Consider the following 12942-nt stretch of genomic DNA (forward strand, 5'->3'; position numbering starts at 1 on the left):
CTTGGTGTCATCTGCAAACTTACTGATGCTGGACTCAGTCCCCTGATCCAGATCATCAATAAAGATACTGAACAGGACTGGGCCCAGCACTGATCCTTGGGGAACACCACTAGTGCCTGTCTGCCAACTGGATGTGGCACCATTCACCACATAGGGATATGAGTAACAGCCTGCATCCAAAGCAGCCTAAAAACAGAAGCCCAAGCCTGCAGTCTCAGAATTAGAAATCTTGGATTTCCTGTTAAATCAACCCTAAAAAAAGGGGTCACTAGTATGTATGCCCTCAAACTGCAGTCTACTTCTGTCCCTAGAAGTAGTTAACTTCATACCTTTTATTTTCAGCCCCTTGAAGAATGAGGGCTTGTTTCTCTTCTTCAAGATCTGGCCTCTCTCGTGCAACTACAATTCCAAGAAGCTGATCCTGCATTCCTTCTGAAGTTATCATGAAGTTCAATAATGTCACCTGTTAAAAAAAAAGATTCTGTTGTTTGGTGTTTGGTTTTTTTTAATAGCACAGTTAGAGCCAGACACAATAAAAATGCTTCATCTTTTATAAGATGAGGTTTGTATAACATCACATAATATGCTCTGCCAGACTTTGAGAATTTAAAGTTATGGAAAGGCTGCCCAGGTGCGATTGTGGAGTCTCCTTCTCTGGAGACTTTCAACCCCCATCTGGATACAGTATCACAGTATCACCAAGGTTGGAAGAGACCTCACAAATCATCAAGTCCAACCCTTTACCACAGTGCCCAAGGCTAGACCATGGCACCAAGTGCCACATCCAACCTTGCCTTGAACATACGTTCTTGTTTGGACTACCTGTGCTAGTTTGGAGTTAGCTGAGATATTTTGGTGTGAAGAATTAGATTACAGGCTGTGAAAAGGAAACAGTGGTTATGTCTGCTTCACTCATAGGCTTGCTGAGATGCATAAAAAACAAGAACATAAACATAGATAACAGAGTTGCTCTCTGGCTCTGGCAGACTCCCTTCTCTTTCTAACCTGCTGCCTAACTAATCCATCTGCTTCCTAACCCCCCTGTCTGATTCTCCAAACTCACCTTGAATGTAAGACAAAGTCTGGGATAAGGTAGAGGGGTGGAAAGGAGGTAAAAGGGTGGTTGGGAGCCCCTTCTGGAGACTCTGGTTTCTGAGAGGGCTGTTGTGTTTCTGTATTACCTTTTTAACTTGTGTATTTCTGTATATAGTTGTAAATATCTGCTGTATATTGTGCTAAGCTGTAAATACAGCTTCATTCTTTACTTTCCAGCTCAGCTGAGTCTAGTCTGGGTAATTTTCATAAGTGTGGGGGGGAGGGTAGGTAACACCCAAACCATCACGCTACCCTAGGTGATCTTTTTGACAGGGTGTTTGGAATAGATGATCTCTGGAGGTCCCTTCCAACCTCTAATGTTCTGTAATAGCTAACTGCAGGAGTGACCCAGAAAATGAAGATACTCCCCATACCTCTTTTATGATTATGTCTTTGTAACTATTTTTATAATAAAAGGTAACTAAATAGCATCAGAAGACACAAAGTGGAAAAAGAGATAAAATTAATTATTTAAATAAATAAATTCCTGACAACATTGCAAGGTGAAGCATTAGACATGAGCAATGTCAACACTTCTAAGATGATACCAGTGTTGCAGCAGTGTCAAAAATGACATTGGCAGAAGAGGAATGAACAAACACCCAACTTTCCCCCTGGTTTTAGCCAAGGAATGAGAACAGAGTTACACATTATTTTTCAAAAGTCTTACCTTAACAGATGTTTCAGGAAGATAATGTGGGTTCCTCAGCTTCGTTGTGATGTAAAAGCGGAATTCAGGAGCATACTCAATAGTGGAGTCTCCCAGGCAAATGCATATACTGCCTGACTGCTTAAACGTCTGCTTGAGCAGAAGTGGCTCCAGGATAGGATCAAGTTCTTCTCCAACATTCTCCAGCAGCACTTCAAAATGAAAATGGAATTAGTAGGACTTTCTTGGCATTTATCTTACTGGCTTCCAACACAACACACGTGTACAGAGTGCATTTACAGTGTGCAACAATCACAGTGTTCACCAAGCAACATCTAGAGATAAGGTTTAATGTTTCTTACTCAGCTGACTGGAAAAAAAAAAACAAAAGAATAAAAGAGAAGTACCTTGTATTTCTTTTTCTAATATGCCAACTTGCAAAAATGCAGCTAAAATGCTATCTCTACTACTGCTGCCAGTGGCTTAGAACAGCAGTTGGGGAAATAACGACATATTAAGTGCCACAGATATCATTTTGGGTAGCTAACTCAGCTTCAATTTTAACTATAAGCATATGAGAATGTAAAAATCTTACAGAGACTGAGGGAGCTGGGGCTCTTTAGCTTGGAGAAGAGGAGCCTGAGGAATGACCTCATTCACGTTTATAAATATGTGAAAGGTGAGTGCCAGGAGCATGGAGTCAGGCTCTTTTCAGTGATGCCCAAGGACAGGACAAGGGACAATGGGTAGAAGTTGAGGCATAGCAAATTTCATGGAAAGACAGAGGAAAACTTTTTTCACAGTGAGGGTGACAGAACACTGGAACAGGCTGCTCAGAGGGGTTGTGGAGTCTCCCTCTCCAGAAATATTCAAGACCCGCCTGGATGCGTTCCTGTGTGATCTGGTATGGGTGATCCTGCTCTGGCAGGGAGGTTGGACTGGATGAGATTTTGAGGTCCCTTCCAGCCCCTAACATTCTGTGAAAATCAAGAAGGAAATAGTGGAGCACAACCAATCAATTTCTTGTAGTTCAGTTAGCCACTGAAAAATGTCTGAAGCTGTAACACTTTGGTTACTTATTTCTATTGGAAGGTAAAAAGACTAATTGCAATAAAGATACCACAGAGAATAGAAGAACCATTAATGATCACAGCCTAACAATCTGCTATTTATATTCTTGAAAAGCCAAACAGAAACAGCATTAATTTTTAGAAATAAAAGCAGCATAACAGGAAAATAAAGCAATACCAACTCTCAGAAAGAAATTAGAAAACAAAAAAATAAACAGAGTATTATAATCAGATTGTGCTAAAAAGTACCTTATAACCTGCGGTGAGGACTTCAATTACTAGAGCCCAAATTTGATTGAAAACAAAACAAAACAAAACAAATGTCTGTTTTCCTTAACTAGGAACACATTTGCTACCCGCTGAAGTTTCGTTTTTTAGCTGGCTGTGCCCCCTCCAGGTTCTGCTGTAATTTACACTGCCATCAAGTCATTAACCTACCAGGGCTCCCAAACTGAATGCAATTTTGCAGTGTTGTAACAAACTGAGGGTCGCTGAGTTTGATTATATGTAAACTGTTGGCTTTTTCCATGTTCTTTATCCACTTATTTGCTTGACCTTGAGGATCTATCATCAGAGGCCATCTTCTTGCATTACTGAAGGGAAAAATACAAACTTTGAAAACTGAAATACAGTCTGTTCAAATGTTTATCTCAAATAATGTCTCAAGGCACTTTATTCCCTTTAGGCATTAAAACAAAAGCAGGTCACTATGAAATCATAGTAGGTATATAGTGTAGTAGGAATACAGTAAGAATTTAAGGGGAGATAAATGAATCTTTGCTTACAAAACAAAAATCATTTTCCTCTTACAAAGAAAGTTCTTTAATTTTATTTCATCTTCAAAACAGTGAGCAGCTCTAATACAGCCACATGCATGTGAAAACAAATGGAATTTTCTACTAAAGAGACACTCTAGAGTTAGCTCCAGTGAGGGAGCTGGGATTGTATAGTCTGGAGAAGAGGAGGCTCAGGGGTGACCTTATTGTTGTCTACAACTACCTGAGGGGTGGTTGTGGCCAGGAGGAGGTTGCTCTCTTCTCTCAGGTGGCCAGCACCAGAACAAAAGGACACAGCTTCAGGCTGCACCAGGGGAGATTTAGGCTGGAGGTGAAGAGAAAGTTCTTCACTGAGAGAGTCATTGGACACTGGAATGGGCTGCCCGGGGAGGTGGTGGAGTCGTCGTCCCTGGGGCTGTTCAAGGCAAGATTGGACATGGCACTTGGTGCCATGGTCTGACCTTGAGCTCTGTGGTAAAGGATTGGACTTGATGATCTGTGAGGTCTCTTCCAATCCTAATAATACTGTGATACTGTGATATTGTAAAAGGGAAATGTACTAACATATTCAAAGCTACCTGCCTTTTAATCTCTAATCCTTAAGCAGCAATGGACACAAAGAACTCACTGACATTTTTTGGCAGATTTAGTAAAACTTCACAGTGTTTTTTTACAGTATTCTCTACCACCTTACCAAGATAGCTAAGAGAAGGGACACGTTGTGATGGTCCACTACAATCACAGCAATAATCACCTAAATGCGAAACCATCTAAGCAGCCAGAAGTGAGAATTCCCAAATAAATGCAGTCCAAAGTATCTTGGTCATGGGGCCCAGTCACCTCTGGGCTAGTTAGGAGATAAAACTTCTGATTCACAAATAAAACTTGCAAGTGCATCTGGATTGTTATTTTCTTTTGGAATACTAAGATGAAACGTATCCAATTAAATACAACACAATCTCATTTCTGTCTGATCTTCTAATGTACCTTTTCTTACAAAGAATGATGTCTCCCTAATTGGTAAACAAATTAATTCACCTTGAATTGGATGAAATGTGGGGTCTAAAAGACAATGCTCCAGAAAACTTAAGTTAATGTTAGGTAACTTCTTGCAGGCTTATTGGCTTCAAAACTGCTACTGTAATCTGCTATAAACCTTGGGTTATACTCAAGGGAGTCATTTCAAAACAGGCAATGCACAGTTTAAGGGAGAAAAAATCTGTTATGCTCTGTTGGGTATAGTAATGTTACATGTAGTGATTCTACAGAAACGTCTGAATTGGGTGCACTGAAGCACAAGCCATGGGCTTGAAAGCAGGCCACTGGGCTGGCTGAAAGTGTAGGATCAAAGTGCCTCTGAAAGAAATGTGGCTTGTTAAACAAGAGGCCTCAAGTCTAACCTAATTGCTTTATGGCCTTCACAGCTTGGTACAACTTGGTGCCTGTTTTCTTACCTAGATGCCACAACAGTCTCCTTAAGATTAAGTAGATAAATTCTCTGAAGGACTAGATAATATAGCTTTGCTAAGTTATTGTGTGTCTTGTTAGAAGATAAGAAATACGTAACTAATGTATCCTAGCAATTAGTGTGTAATCCTAACATAGCCCTAATGCAAATGTATGTAACCAATTAGAGTCTGACATGATTTGTAACCCTGTTATGTAGCCTTCTGATAGAAAGTATATAAGCCCATGTTTGGAAAGCAATAAACAGATTGGAACTTGCTTATACCAAACTTTCTCCCTGTCTCTTACCCTATTACCCATGGTAACCAGCCTGTGGCAATGCTCTCTGTTCCAGTCACTACTCCACAAACTTCTTATTAAGGACTAGTTGCAAAGCCTATTTATACATTTGGTCATAAGAATTTGTCTTGTCCTTATTTTAAAATAGAAATTCAAGATTTGGGAATACTTCAGCCCAAACCCATAGATTGTATTTCTTTTCCTAATTGCTTCAAAATTCCATTCATGCATAATTTTGAACACATCCTCCTTCAAACTTACTGTGTAACAGACAAAAAATGCTTAAGACCGAGCAACTAAAGGCTGGTTCTCTAATAACAGCCAAAGACACATGGCTTGTATCAATGGTAAATTCACAGTATCACAGTACCACCAAGGTTGGAAGAGACCTCACAGATCATCAAGTCCAACCCTTTACCACAGAGCTCAAGGCTAGACCATGGCACCAAGTGCCACGTCCAATCCTGCCTTGAACAGTCCCAGGGACGGCGACTCCACCACCTCCCTGGGCAGCCCATTCCAGTGTCCAATGACTCTCTCAGTGAAGAACTTTCTCCTCACCTCGAGCCTAAATCTCCCCTGGTGTAGTTTGAGGCTGTGTCCTCTCGTTCTGGTGCTGGCCACCTGAGAGAAGAGAGCAACCTCTGGCTCTCTTGGCCACCTGGGCACACTGCTGGCTCATGTTCAGGTGGGTATCAATCAGCACCCTCAGATCCCTCTCTGTCTGGCTGCTCTCCAGCCACTCTGACCCCAGCCTGTATCTCTGCATGGGGTTGTTGTAGCCAAAGTGCAGCACCCTGCACTTGGAGCTATTGAACGCCATCCCACTGGACTCTGCCCATCTGTCCAGGCGGTCAAGGTCCTGCTGCAGATCCTTCTGCCCTCCAACCCAGCCACATCTGCCCCCAGCTTGGTGTCATCTGCAAACTTGCTGATAACTGACTCGATGCCCTTCCTTCCTCATTGATGGGAATACACAAGCAGACAGTGGGTGTGTTAGCAAATTAGCCTCTAATTCTGCTTTTTAATAAAGTTGTTGTCATAAAAAGACTGAGTTACATTTTTTATGGTTACTGGAATGGTAATAGAAAATTCATATAGCCATAAACTCCTAACTACAGGCCTAGCATAATATGTATCATTAATTTGAGGTAGATTCTATCTCTCATTTCAAAATTTAAAGCTATCATCATTTAGTTTAAAATGCTAATCATCTTTGCATTAGTTCAAAGAGAATTTGGATCAAAGCTTTATCAAAGTGAAGTGTTAGGATGTGCTGTAGAAGTTCTGAATTTATTAAGGTTTGTTTAGCTCGAGTGATTGAATTATTAATACAGTAATTACTTTTTAAAAGTTACATTTGCAGCCACAATCCCAGCACATATCCTCCAGTCTCAGGAAGTAGCTCTGCCACACCAGGTTTTAAGGTATGATGAGGTTCTTCAGCTAGTGAGTTATTTGTGTCTGTCCCACTTTGCACTGCCAAAGCTGAAGTATGATCTACGCCCTGATGCTCCCAAAGGTTGACCCTGTAACAGATGATCTCAGCTGTATGTGAAAGCCTAACCTCTTACAGCTGGGGCTACACAGCCTAGAGCTGTAGGTGTTTCTGGATATTACAACGTGCATGTGTTCAGCTGTATGCTACGCACTGTCACACAAGTCACAGATGTTTGCACTGGCTGAGCCACTGATGTAAACCAGAGGGCTCTGCCCAGACAAACAATCTTGTTCAATGTCTTCATCAGTGACCTAGATGAAGAGATGGTGTCCCCACAGCCAGTTTGCTGATGATACCAGACTGGGCAGGGTGTGGCTGACACCCCTTCAGGCTGTGCTGCCATCCAATGAGATCTGGACAGCCTGGAAAGCTGGGCAGAGGGGAACCTCATGAGGTTCAACAAGATAAGTGTAGAGTCCTGCAGCTGGGGACAAATAGCACCATGGTCTGCTCGGAAGAGCAGCTCCACAGAGTAAGGACCTTGGAGTCTTGGTTGATAACAAGTTCTCCATAGGACAGCAATGTGCCCTGGTGGCCAAGGCTAACAGTATACTCAGGTGCATAGAGATGCAATAGGTCCAACAGGTCAAGGGATGTTCTCCCTCTACTCAGCCCTAATTAGACCATATCTGGGATATTGTGTCCACTTCTGGGCTCCCCAGTTCAAGAGGGACATGGAACTACCAAAGAGACTTCAACAGAGGCTATGAGGATTATTAAGGGAATGAAACATCTGTTTTACAAGGAAAGACTGAGAGACTTGAGGCTGTTTAGTCTAAAGAGAAGGCTGAGAGGGGACCTTATCAATCTCTACAAGTATCTGAAGGGTGGCAGTCAGGATGATGGACCCAGGCTCTTTACAGTGACACCAAGTGATAGGACAAGGGGCAGTGGACATAAACACAGTCACAGGAAATTCCACTTCAACACAAGGAGAAGCTTCTTTACCGTGAGGGTGCTGGAGCCCCGGGGCAGACTGCCCAGAGAGTTTGTGGAATCTTCTCTAGAGATCTTCAAACCCCACCTGGCTGTGTTCCTGTGTGATCTGCCTTGAGCAGCCCTGCTCTGCGGAGAGGTTGGGCTTGATCTCTAGAAGACTGTTCCAACTTCTAGCATTCTAAAGTGTCATTCTAGTGGCTGACGTGAGACCCCAGATGCACACATATAGAACATCATGTAAGAATGAAGTGCCTTGAAAGTGAAAGGCAGTAATATTGTAGTTAGAGTTCAGGTGATCAGTATTTTCTTTCTGTGAGGAATTTTAAGGTCTCAGAATTTGTTTCACTTCCCAAATAGAACAAGAATATCTTTGAATATGCAGAACTTCAAGAATGTTTTAGATCAAACAATGTATCATTAGATAAATTCAAAGTATTTTATTTGGATGTACCTTAAGAGAGCTACAAAATGGAAATGTAAAAACAAAAAGGAGATTTCAAAATGAAAAAGAAATCCTTACTTTCTTAGCAGAACCTTCTTCAGCCTGTGTTAAGACTACTGTCATGCTAGCTACACAACAGCAGGTAACTGCAACTGCCACTGCCAAGCTTTGCACTATAAAGAGTATTCAGTGATTCCATCACTCCAAAGATGTAATCAGGCTTCTGCTAGGAATGCACTTACTTTTTTTTTCGTAAGTTCTTTGAGGACTGGACTGGGTGTAAAGAAGACTTTATAGTGTCCCATTCACAATCACAAAGTAGCTCAGGTTGGAAGGGACATTAGAGGTTATCTACTCCAACTTCCCCACACCATGGGCAAGGACACCTCTCGACTAGACTCAGATGCTCAAAGCCTCATCCAACCTAGACTTGAACACCCGCAGGGAAGAGGCATCCACAACCTCCCTGGGCAGCCTATTCCAGAGTCCCACCACCTTCATACTGAAGAACTTCTTCCTAAGATCCAGTCTAAACCTACTCTCCCTTGGCTTCAAACCATGTCCCCTTGAAGGCAATTGGAAGGCAATTCTAAGGTCACCCTGGAGTCTTCTATTCTCCAGGTTGAACAAGCACAGCTCCTTCAGCCTATCCTCATTGTAGAGGTACTCCAGACCTTGGATCATCCTTGTGGACCTCCTCTGGACTCACTCCAACACCTCGTTGTCCTTCTTATGCTGGGAACACCAGAAATGGATGCAGTATTTGAGGTGTGGTCTCACCAGAGCAGAGTTAAAGGGCAAAATCCCCTCTCTTGCCCTGCTGGCCACGCTCCTCTTGATGCAACTTAGGATACTAAAGAAGTCCCTACATTAAGCCAAAGCCCCAAGTTCTCTTAGTTCTTGTCTAGGAGTATGTATCAGCTTAGGGAAAAAGTGTGGCCCTCATTGAAAGATCAGCAAGACAGTCTTCAGTACCTATGAAGAAACATCTCTTGGTAGCAACTGATGTCAGCACATTAAAGAGTTGTAGCTTTCTAATGGAGAATTACTCCTGTATTTACAGATTATACTACATGCAAAGCAGCCAAAATTCACAGCTTTAAACATCTTATATTATAAAGGTAAATATTATTACTGTTATTTCTTATCAACTTCAACTTTACAGTCATGTTATAAATCGCTTGTATCCATCAGAAAACCCTCTGGAATGCAATAGCTGGAAGCATGTTGTAAGAAGCTATTTAATGGAAATGATTTTTCTTTACTTACGAGATGATGATTCCATTATCAATAGAAAAGGTGTCAGAAGGTAGGCCAGCAATATTCCAAGCTCTAATCTCCACTGGTTCTCCCAGGGTACTTGTTAAAGAGAAGTCATCAGAACAAGGAATGCCTTTTGCTTTACACAGCAATGCCCACTCTTTAGTTTGCATCTAGATAAGAATAAATACTAACTGAAATTTTGTCTATCCAAAACCTGTTCAAACTCTTTTGAGCCATTTCCCATAACAGTAGCAACATGCAAGTATCTTCAAATGGAAATAAATTAACCATTTTGTTTAAAATGCCTAAAAATGTCTCTACAAATGCCTTCCTATGTGATTTCTAGACATGAAATGTAAGTGTATGTGGTTAGGGCACACATAATGAGCACTTGTCAGGACTTAACCAAACTTCACAATTTAGCAATCTTTTAGAGTTGCTTCTCACTGCTCTCTGTACCATCTACCTCACTACAGCTGTATAAACTACACATCTGTCTGGTTGGTGTGCAGTAAGACACAGGCACATGTAAACTAAAGAAGGAAAATTTATAGAAATAGCATGTCCATATGAAAGGCACAGCTCTGTGTGAAAGCTACCTATAAAGGCAAAGAAATGTACTGTAATACTCTACATTGAGCTGGCAAAGCCTCAAGCAACAAAATTTAGAAGCAAGTTGTTAAAACAGTCTGAGGGCCTCAGATGCATGAGGTGGTGAATGAGGGATTCATAGAATCAACCAGGTTGGAAGAGACCTCCAAGATCATCCAGTCCAACCCAGCACCCAGCCCTAGCCAGTCAACTAGACCATGGCACTAAGTGCCTCATCCAGGCTTTTCTTGAACACCTCCAGGGACAGTGACTCCACCACCTCCCTGGGCAGCCCATTCCAATGCCAATCACTCTCTCTGCCAACAACTTCCTCCTAACATCCAGCCTATACTTCCCCCAGCACAACTTGGGACTGTGTCCCCTTGTTCTGTTGCTGGTTGCCTGGGAGAAGAGACCAACACCCACCTGGCTACAAAAACCCAACTGGTATTCCAAAACATATCTCAGCTTTTTCTCTTATGAAAGCTGAAAGGGGGGAGGGGAGCAAGAGCAGCAGATGACATGTAGAACTGCAGAGAAGGGATTCTGCTATCCAACAGTTTGTGAAAGAGATACCTCACTAATGTGAATAAACCACAAGGAATCCACATCTGCTGTTGCACAAAGATACTATGCAGTCAGAGAAAATCAAATGACACTGAACTTCTCAGCTTAAATACTTGTGTGTTCTTCTACTGTGAGTACTCAAAAAGATATCTCTGCCTTTTATGAGTACCACCTGCATCTGGAGCTATGTGCCTGAATTCACTTCAGCACTCTGTAAGATGTTTCACCAAAAGATCTCCTACTGCCCAGACACGTTAGGTAGAGTGCAGATTACAATAATAAAAGAGAACACTTAAAACTTGCTATTTACTTTATCCACATATGCATCATGAACTCTCACTCTAGGAAGTCTGAAATTAGCAACATCACAATGCTACAGAGAATATAATTGTTTGAAAGAACAGTACAACATTTTCTAAATTAAAATGGACAAAGGAAGTATACAGAGGGGAAAGTACAAACCAGAATCTTAGACAAGTTCTGTTTCAAACTAGGTAGGTTGATGTACTTTCCTCTCTTTCATTCTTAGCAAGTTTTGATACCAGACTTGATTTTCAACAGAAATGGGCATGACTTTCTTCATCTGAATTCAGTGGCAAGTTTTGGAGTCCAGGAACTTTCAAAGTCAGGGTAATTTTGACATCCACTGACCCTTTGTGCTAGTTTGAAGCTAGCTAGAATGTTTTGGTGAGAACTACATTACAGGCTGTGAAAGGAAAACAATGGTGATGTCTACTTCCCTCATAGGCTTACTGAGATGTATAAAAACATAAATCAAAACATAGATAACACACTCAGCATCACTCTTGCTTGGGCTTCTGGCTGAGCTACATCTTACTTTCTAACCTCACCCTCCATTTTTGGGACTAATCCACTTTGCTTCCTAACCCCCTGGCTGAACCTCTATTCATCCTTGGGGCTGGGGTAAGGTTGAGAGGGGTAGGGGGAAGGTGAAGGGGTGGTTGAGAGGCCCCTCCTGGGGACTCAGGTTTCTGGGAGGGCTGTTGTGTTTCTGTATTACCTTTTTACCTTGTATATTTCTGTCTATAACTGTATATACTGTAAATATCTGCTTGTGTATTGTGCTAGCTGTAAATATAAGCTTCATTCATATTTCCAGAGCCAGCTGAGTCTAGTCTGGCTGATTTCTAAAGTTGGGGGGAGGGGGGGGAGGGGGCGGGGAACACCCAAACCATCACACCTTTTTTCTTTGAAGTTAAGAAAATTTAGCCATAGAGTGGAACAGGAGTAACCAGAGCCATGAGGTGTAAAGTTACCAGCAGTAGCTTTAGAGAAGAAAAGCAAGCAAAAGAGTCAAAGTACTTAACAGAACAAAGGACTTTCCCCAGGAGTCTTATAAACAACACTCAAAAATCTTGCAACACAGTTTACACTCCACTTTTGAATCTATTAAAACAGTATTTTAAAATATATGCTTTATATTAAAACTGAGTAAAACGTAGACTATTACACAACCCTGGGACAAAAATCATGGTCTTACTTGTCTGTAGCTGGATGTAAAGGCTCCCAAGTAAGCTATGATTCCTGATGAAAGGAGTATATCTCCAGTTAGGTTGCTGTACTGCCTTCCCAGTTCCAAAGCAGTTTCTTGCCAGCGAGTTTTCTCACCCCCAAGGCCACCGATCAGTTGCTCTGCTCGCTGGAGTTTTTTTCTGCATAAGTCAACCTCAGAGTCAAAAAAAATAAAACTGATGATTATATTACATGGCCACTTTCAAGACAGTTTGCAAATATTAAAGCATTCAAGGATTCTTTTCCTGGGCAGATGTTTTCTTAAGTAATTTCATCAGAGAGAAAGAAAACACCTCCTCCTTGTAATGGAAATACTTGAAGAACAAAAATCAATCTTACAGTAAAGCCTATTCAGTTACATCTTCATCCAGCTAAAGGAAGAAGATCAGTTTAAAAGGTGCAATTCAAAATAGCTCTGTATGTGACATGGAAGATATTAATAGGCAAGCAAATTACCTGCCTGTCACAAGAGACACAAAAACACCTTACAGAGATCACTGTCTATGAAAGAAGTAGGTACATTCTATTCTGCAAAAGCATCCTATGAACAAATCATCTGCATTTCTGTTGTTGGGTTTTAAGTAAACCATGTTTCCAGGCACGTTTATAATCAAACAAAGACATCTGATTCCACAGGAATTTAATCCAGTTCTATCAGAATTTCTTTACTATCTAGTAGAGGCACATTTCAGACATGAGATCAGAAGAAAATAATGCCAGCTCCTGCTGCTGCTACACTTCTCTCCCTCTCTTCTGGTAACCATAGCAGC

At 41.5% G+C, this 12942-nt stretch overlaps 1 protein-coding gene across 1 annotated transcript in view; it reads right to left on the reverse strand.

Annotated features, from left to right (window-relative positions):
• DNAH7 (dynein axonemal heavy chain 7) overlaps positions 1-12942 on the reverse strand; it is a 120169-nt gene that overhangs the window by 30026 nt on the left and 77201 nt on the right. The window contains exons 45-49 of the mRNA XM_064165960.1: positions 12141-12326; positions 9488-9651; positions 3253-3407; positions 1766-1956; positions 330-463 (exon numbers count right to left, since the gene is read on the reverse strand). Of these exons, the coding sequence (XP_064022030.1) occupies positions 330-463; positions 1766-1956; positions 3253-3407; positions 9488-9651; positions 12141-12326 (830 nt within the window). The remainder of the gene's footprint in view (positions 1-329; positions 464-1765; positions 1957-3252; positions 3408-9487; positions 9652-12140; positions 12327-12942) is intronic.

This window comes from Pogoniulus pusillus, chromosome 2 (genome assembly GCF_015220805.1).
Source record: "Pogoniulus pusillus isolate bPogPus1 chromosome 2, bPogPus1.pri, whole genome shotgun sequence".
Taxonomy (NCBI): domain Eukaryota; kingdom Metazoa; phylum Chordata; class Aves; order Piciformes; family Lybiidae; genus Pogoniulus; species Pogoniulus pusillus.